General features: G+C 43.8%; 1 protein-coding gene across 3 annotated transcripts; it reads right to left on the bottom strand.

Moving 5' to 3' along the window:
- Positions 1–103: 103 nt before the first annotated feature.
- On the bottom strand, positions 104–7,956 carry MRPL18 (mitochondrial ribosomal protein L18). Of its 3 annotated transcripts, none has more exons than XM_019951549.3 (4): positions 7,103–7,789; positions 6,393–6,579; positions 1,353–1,435; positions 104–687 (listed from the first exon to the last, which is right to left on the bottom strand). In XM_019951549.3, exons 1-4 carry the CDS (start codon positions 7,152–7,154, stop codon positions 620–622), a joined length of 390 nt encoding a protein of 129 aa, XP_019807108.1. In that variant the 5' UTR covers positions 7,155–7,789; the 3' UTR covers positions 104–619. The 3 variants fall into 3 exon arrangements, with proteins under 3 accessions (XP_019807108.1, XP_019807107.1, XP_073645902.1); XM_019951548.3 differs by having other exon boundaries at positions 1,204–1,435; positions 7,103–7,743; XM_073789801.1 differs by lacking the exon at positions 6,393–6,579 and having other exon boundaries at positions 1,204–1,435; positions 7,103–7,956.
- Between the last annotated feature and the right edge of the window lie 3 nt (positions 7,957–7,959).

Raw genomic sequence — 7,959 nt, 5'->3', positions numbered from 1 at the left:
ACACCCTGAGCGGCAACCCAGCCACGGTGACAAATGCATAAACCTATGTGTACCCATGCCACAGTGAGCTCGAAGGCAGAGAAAATGTCATATAACCAGAGAATAAGAGTTCACAATATACCTTTATTCTTTAACTTATAAACATTTTTCCTCAAAAGTTAATTATAGGCTTCCCTGGTGGCGCAGTGGTCGAGAGTCCGCCTGCCGATGCAGGGGACACGGGTTCGTGCCTCGGTCCAGGAAGATCCCACATGCCGCGGAGCAGCTGGGCCCGTGAGCCATGGCCGCTGAGCCTGCGCGTCCAGTGCTCCGCAACGGGAGGGGCCACAACAGTGAGAGGCCCGCGTACGGCAAAAAAAAAAAAAAATAGTTAATTATAATTGGCAACAGCTCTTCTCAAATACTTCTCTCACGTCAGAGAGAGGAGAAGAATTTAGCCCTGGATTTAAAACAAACACACACAAGGGGAGAAGAGGACAACCTTAACTACTAATAACGTTCCACTGTTAGGTTACTGTACAGGACGCCCAAGCCGGCGGCTCGTCTAGAGACTCTCTCCTGATGAACGAACAGCTGACAGCTTTACATTGACAAGTATCAAGCAACGCTTCCGCTTCATTCATAGATTCTCCGAGGCTCCTGCAGCACCACACCACCTTCCGTCATGGCACTCTGCAGTCGCTTCATCTGGTTTTGAAGATCAGGAAAAAAGGAAAAGATTAAGTCAACACCACAAGCTGACAATAGTTCACTTCCCAAGAGAAAGAGAAATAAACAACTGATTTATCCTTGCTAACTTCCCAGCCTACACTGGTTTTTCAGAAAGTGACCTTAATAATGACACAGATAAGAAAAAAGAGGATGTAGAGATGTCAAGGATTAGCAGCATTTTAAAATATTCTATAGACAAGATGTTACTATATGAATAGGGAAGCAGAGTGGTCAACATTATGGCTATGAAATCGGTCACGTGGGTTTGAACCCTGCCCCGTGCCACAAGGACTGGGCCAGCCAGCCTCAGCTGACCTACAGAACATGAGTCCTGACACGCTATAGGCTGCTGTGAGGTAATGCACATCAGGACACTCACCTCAGGCTCTGACACTTGGGAAGAACTTAATAAATGGAACTATTATTATGTACATATCTAGCGTCAAGAATTAACACAATACCTTTTAACTAAGTACATGAAAACAAAAATACCGAGTCTGAGGCTGCCTCCCAAGGAGTTGGTTGGTAGACCATGAAGTTGATTCCTGCTTCCAAGCACCGCTCTGCCAGCACCCGTCCTACGCTCTCACAAGCCACCACATTTCTGGTGCTATAAAGGTGTTTTTTAATGGCCCATTCACGAGTGGATGCCGAAACCACAGTCTGGCCATTGCGATGCTCAACAAGCGCGTCTATGTGATGCTGACTCCTTATAACTCGCAACCTAAATGAGGTGAAAGAATAAAATCATAAAAGAATTCTAAAGATAAATGACTTCAGGTGAATAAATGCCGAAATAGTTCTCAAGAATGTAATGTCTGGTTCATTTACTTCAGCATACTTAACCTGGCTTTTACTCGGGAAAGGTGTTTTCCCCTTGCTTTTATGAGAATATCATCAGCAATAAACCAAACATTTCTACTTAGCCTCAAATATCCAGGAGAAATTTGGTATTTCTGACTGCTGAGATTTACACAGCATCTACTTCAAAAAAGGATTTGAAGAGGCAAAGCTAAGTTGCTGACCCTACACTGGATAAAAATATACTTACTACATGCTTTTTTTTTTTTTTAAAGGAAGGAAATATTTTATTTATTTTTTGGCCACGCCATGTGTCATGTGGGATCTTAGTTCCCTGACCAGGGATCAAACCCGTGCCCTCTGCATTGGGAGTGTGGAGTCTTAACCACCCCCAGAGAAGTCCCCTTACTATATGCTTTTATTTTCTAGCTAATGATTTAAATATAAAAACAGAAATCATAAGTGTACTATAAGACAACATAGGAGAAGTTTTAAGTAATGTCAAAGTAAGATAAACCTATTTAACTATATCAAGCTATTTAACATGACCTCAAACTACATCATATGGCTTTTGTTTAAAAAAAAATTAACAAAGTTTTCTGCATGCTAAGAAAAACAAAAAAACAAAACAGTAAAGTGAAAAGGCAAGCAATTAAACAAAAAATACTTTTAAATCATATATTGTGCTAATTTCCATAATATGTAAAAAGTCTCCTATAATCAATAAGGAAATGACCAGTAACTTAATAGGCAGAGGATGGACAGACTGTTCACAGAAAAGAAAAATATTAATAACTCTTAAGCCCATGAAAATATGCCCAATCTCACTGCTAAATTGCATGGACAAGACAATTCATTTCAACACTGTTTGAAATCATAAAAGATAATCATCAATAGGCAGTCAGTTAATTAAAACAGCCATGCAACGGTATTTTATTTTTAAAATCTTTATTGGCGTATAATTGCTTTGTAATGTTGTGTTAGTTTCTGCTGTATAACAAAGCGAATGAGCTATACGTATCTCCCTCCCACCCTCCCTATCCCACCCCTCTAGGTGGTCACAAAGCAATGAGCTGATCTCCCTGTGCTATGCAGCTGCTTCCCACTAGCTATCTATTTCACATTTGGTAGTGTATATGTCAATGCTACTCTCTCACTTCGTCCCAGCTTACCCTTCCCCCTCCCCATGTCCTCAAGTCCATTCTCTATGTCTGCATCTTTATTCCTGTCCTGCCCCTAGGTTCATCAGAACCTTCTTTTTTTAGATTCTGTATATATGTGTTAGCATATGATATTTTTTTTCTCTTTCTGACTTACTTCACTCTGTATGACAGACTCTAGGTCCATCCACCTCACTACAAATAACTCAATTTCGTTTCTTTTTATGGCTGAGTAATATTCCATTGTATATATATGTGCCACATCTTCTTTATCCATTCATCTGTCGATGGACACTTAGGTTGCTTCCATGTCCTGGGTATTGTAAATAGTGCTGCAATGAACACTGTGGTACATGACTCTTTGAATTATGGTTTTCTCAGGTATATGCCCAGTAGTGGAATTGCTGGGTCATATGGTAGTTCTATTTTTAGTTTTTTAAGGAACCTCCATACTGTTCTCCATAGTGGCTGTATCAATTTACATTCCCACCAACAGTGCAAGAGGGTTCCCTTTTCTCCACACTCTCTCCAGCATTTATTGTTTGTAGATTTTTTGATGATGGCCATTCTGGCCATCCGTGTGAGGTGATACCTCATTGTAGTTTTGATTTGCATTTCTCTAATGATTAGTGATGTTGAGCATCCTTTCATGTGTTTGTTGGCAATCTGTATATCTATATATCTTCTTTGGAGAAATGTCTGTTTAGGTCTCCTGCCCATTTTTGGATTGGCTTGTTTTTTTTGATATTGAGCTGCATGAGCTGCTGGTACATTTTGGAGATTAATCCTTTGTCAGTTGCTTCGTTTGCAAATATTTTCTCCCATTCTGAGGGCTGTCTTTTTTTCTTGTTTACGGTTTCCTTTGCTGTGCAAAAGCTTTTAAGTTTCATTAGGTCCCATTTTGTTTTTATTTCCATTTCCCTAGGAGATGGGTCAAAAAGGATCTTACTGTGATTTATGTCATAGAGTGTTCACGCACATATGGTCACCTTATCTTTGATAAAGGAGGCAAGAATATACAATGGAGAAAAGACAGACTCTTCAATACATGGTGCTGGGAAAACTGGACAGCTAGCTACATGTAAAAGAATGAAATTAGAACACTTCCTAACACAGTACACAAAAATAAACTCTAAATGGATTAAAGACCTAAACGTAAGGCTACGGTATTTTACACAGTTACTTCAAACAGTTATTTTACATAATTAAGAACAAAGTAGCAATTTATGATGCTGCTGTTGCTAACATTTACTGAACACTTACTGTGCCAGGGAGTCCTAATTGTTTACAGGTATAGCTCATGTCTCAAACTAATTCCATTATTCTTTCTTTCTTATTTTTTTTCTTTTTTGGGCTGCAGAAACTGACACAGAAAGGTTAAGTAACTTAGCAAGGTTACAACTAATGAATGGTAAGTAATGAAGCTAGGTAGGATTTAAGTCCAGGGGTCTGGCTCCAGAGCCAATGTTCCCACCAACACAAAATATTTCCAAGATGTATTTTTAAGTGTGTGTGTGTGTGTGTGTGTGTGTGTGTGTGTGTTGGGGGGGGTGAAGGAGGTGGGTGGGGGAATGCAGAACAATATATATGATGTGGTAAGATTTATAATGAAAAAAATACAAGTTCATACTTATCTGCATAGACTAGCTCTAGAAGGATACACAGAAACTATAGTCCCTTTTGGATTTTACAACATTTGTATACATTACACATTTAGAAATTAAGTTCATGATAAAGAAAGCACTGAAATCAAACATTATACTAAGATTCTTAGTGTGAAATACCATAAAAAGCACTAGATTTAGAAATGTGGGTTCTACTCCTAGTTTCGCTGGTAGCCCTAGTAACAATCACAATCTCTTAATCCAGGGGTCAACACACTCTTTCTGTAAGGGATCGGATAGTAAATATTTTATGGTTTGCAGGCCATATTGTAAGCAGAGAGGGTAGTGGGTCCCTGGAGAAAGAGAACTAGCATGTCTTTCTCCACATAAGAGAAGCCATTTTTGGCCTAAGCCATTTTGTGCTCTAAGCTTGGCCACAGTGCCTGCTCTTGAACAGGTCTCAGTAATTAATGATCTTAAGGGAAGTAAGGGAATGCAGGAACAAAGGAAAAGCAGTCAAGAAACAATAGTCTAGTGGTAAAACAGAGTCCTAGTTCCTCCTCAAGGGAAATATATAACAATCTGATACCGTCTTTAAGTTTCTCCATCCTCAGGTGGAGGATGGAAATGACTATGTTGACACCTGTGACTTCAATCAACTAACGCTAGGACTCTGTCGACCCTGGCCCCAATTCTATGCTGAATTCTCCTCTGTTCAAGCCCCTTCATGAATATGCTTGTACCCTTAGCTTAAAGCTCCCGCAGTTTTGCTGTTCCGCGTGACCCTGCTTTGGGGAAGATCCCCGGGGTTCTCCTTGCTTGCTGCAAGTAATACATCCTCCCTTCTCCTGATCTCTGGCTTGCTTGTGTCTTCTGGCTTGACATCCACCGAGAGGTGAACCTAGTTTTCAGGTAACAACATGGGTCAACTGCTCAACTCAGCCACAGTAATTCCAGAACAGCCAGGTAAGAATGAGTGGTGGCTGGGTGCACATAAAACTTTCTTTGTGGATAATGAACTTTAAATTTTACACAATTTTCACATTACAAAATATTCTTTGCATTTTTTAAAATCTTTTAAAAAAATGTAACAATATTTAGCCTGCAAGCCAGCTTTGGCCCAGGAGCCATAGTTTGCTGATCCTTGTCTTAAACCATTAGCGCAACAAAGGAGTAGGACTCATTATCTCCAAGGTCACTTCCAATTTTATACTGATAATACTGTGAATGGAGAGATAGGGAAAAAAGGGGGGAAACAGATCTCCAATTATTTAAATAATCCAAATATTAAGTAAAAGTGATAATTTGGGTATTTCAAAAAAAAATTCAGGATTCAAGATTCAGATTATTTCGATGATGAACTGCCTGCCCCCTTTCTTTGACCCCCTCCTGTCTCCCTAAGGCTCAATTCCCCTGCTCCTGCAAAACGGGGGAAATTACTGCACCTGCTTCAAAAAGTACTTTTAAGGATTAAATGAGAAAATGCATATAAAGCACCTAGCATAGTTCCTGGCAAAGACAAAGCATTCAGTAACTGGCCATCTTTATAACAAAGAAGAGACTCCTAACGTTCTTCCTGTCTCTACCACCGGCCCCCTTAAAAATTTGTTCTCCTCCAAGGAACCAGAATGATCTTCCATTCGGGCTCAAATTTTAAATGCCCTCATAGTTTCCCACCGTAGTGAGAATAGCGTCTAAAGCGCTTACTTGATTTACAGAGCTAATGATGTGTCTCCTACCCACCTCTCGGCCCTCTGAGCTTCAGGTCCACAGGCCTTTCGGTGCCCCAAACGCGCCAAGCTCATTCCCACCCTAGCTGTTTCCCTTGCTGGGAACGCTCTTCCTGGCAGATAGTTCGGCTTCTTCCTATTTTCTGAGGGGTCTTAGTCAACCAGTTCCCCATTCTAACTTTATCCTCTTTCAGTTTCCTCCATGACACCTACGTATTTATTGTTTGCCGCCCCCCTCCACTAACCCCTCCTAGACCCACCGCAAGGCAGCTTCCTGAGAGCAGAGTCGCCAGCAGTTACCGGGCACGTTCCTCAAATGAACTGATGAAAACAATTTGCAGAGCAGCATGCATGCTCTGTGGTCAATACCTAGCAGAGTTAATTACCTGTGCCAGAACTCGCGGGAGGGCCACACTGTCCCCCAGCCCCGCTCTTTTCTGGCTACAGCTAAGAGCTCCAGATTCCGGGGGTTCCGGTTGGTGAACTCCGGGGCAACAGCTTCATTTCCTTCGGGGTCCGCTTCAGGCTTCACCGCTGGCTTGGAACTGGTCGACAGCACTGCCACCCGACACCCTAAGAACGTAAACAACCATACGTATCTTTAAAAAATGACGAAACGGGGCTTCCCAGGCGGCGCAGTAGTTGAGAATCCGCCTGCCGATGCAGGGGACGCGGGTTCGTGCCCCGGTCAGGGAAGATCCCACATGCCGCGGAGCGGCTGGGCCCGTGAGCCATGGCCGCTGAGCCTGCGCGTCCGGAGCCTGTGCTCCGCAACGGGAGAGGCCACAACAGTGAGAGGCCCGCGTACCGCAAAAAAAAAAAAAAAGTGACGAAACGGACAAAACAAAAATATGATCTAACTTGTCTCCATCCTCTCCCCCTCAGTCTTCGCGCCCTGGAAGGGGGACAAAAGGTATGTTCGGTCACGGGGTGTAGTCATCACAGACCCTGGTCCTTAATTTTCTACTAGTGTCATCACGATGCTGTTAGCTTGTTTACTTTTCGATGGTATATGTTGAATGCAAAAGACGACCTGCATGTGCACATTGTGCTGACCCGGGGGAGTAATCTGAGAGACGTGGGAAGATGAAATTACCGGGGTTCCTGCAAACCGACAACAGCTCCCAGAACCCCGACCGAAGCGCCATTGCTGAGGGGAATCGTAGCCAAAACCTCGGAAAGACCTCGCCTCCTCTCCTCACCGACGTCCCAGCTTCTCGCCGGCCGCAGCCATATTAACTTAGGAAAAGACCTTAGGAAAACGTAAGGGCATCGACGCCTCGAACCCGAACAAGCCCCCGCCGCTGAATGGCGGATAGGGCAATCCGTCATCTCCGCTCTTCCAATCAGCGCTTACGCTGGGGCGCACGCAGGCGCCGGATTCAACCAACCACCTCGCAGCAACGCGCTTGGTGGTTGGTTCACGGTCCGTTAAGTCGGGCCGAGCTCATCGGGGGCGTCCCGCGTCCAACACACTGCCTGCATTTCGTTGCGTCATTTGGGCCCTGGGGACGCAAAGCATAGACCGATCATTGTCGGACACACACACACGGAGACACACACGCACAGGCCATTTGGGCTCTGGGAGGACGGGGCAGCGCGAGATGCAGTTTTCAGAAACGGTGGTTGTCGCTTTCCCACATGACCCATGAGGCTTATACCCGTGAGCCCGGGAACAAAGCCTGCTACTTGTCGCGTGCTCTCCTAGCTAGCTCATACATTTAAGTAAAACAAGAACGCCGATTTATACACCCCCAAGTAAGACTCGCTCAGAACCCCGGCTCTACCTTACACGTCTCTACCCCGCCCCCCCGTTCCGTCACAGAACTCCGCCCTACCGACCACCTTTTCTAGAAGGCACTAGAATGTGCAAACGCGCACGCGCAATTTGTGCGTAGTAGGGAAAACTTCGGCCCGGCGCCCTCTTCCTCCAGCGGTCCGAGATACTGACTT

This window comes from Tursiops truncatus, chromosome 12 (genome assembly GCF_011762595.2).
Source record: "Tursiops truncatus isolate mTurTru1 chromosome 12, mTurTru1.mat.Y, whole genome shotgun sequence".
NCBI lineage: Eukaryota > Metazoa > Chordata > Mammalia > Artiodactyla > Delphinidae > Tursiops > Tursiops truncatus.
This window is presented reverse-complemented; position numbering and strand designations above follow the sequence as displayed.

What these genes read in the sequence shown, in the direction of transcription:
- MRPL18 (XM_019951548.3), bottom strand. Translation starts at nt 7,154, where the DNA reads ATGGCGCTTCGGTCGGGGTTCTGGGAGCTGTTGTCGGTTTGCAGGAAC. An exon ending in TCCCGCGAGTTCTGGCACAG is followed by an intron (nt 1,436 to 6,392) that starts GTAATTAACTCT and finishes CACCTCATTTAG; the next exon opens with GTTGCGAGTTATAAGGAGTC. An exon ending in GGGAGGCAGCCTCAGACTCG is followed by an intron (nt 688 to 1,203) that starts GTATTTTTGTTT and finishes CTTCAAAACCAG; the next exon opens with ATGAAGCGACTGCAGAGTGC.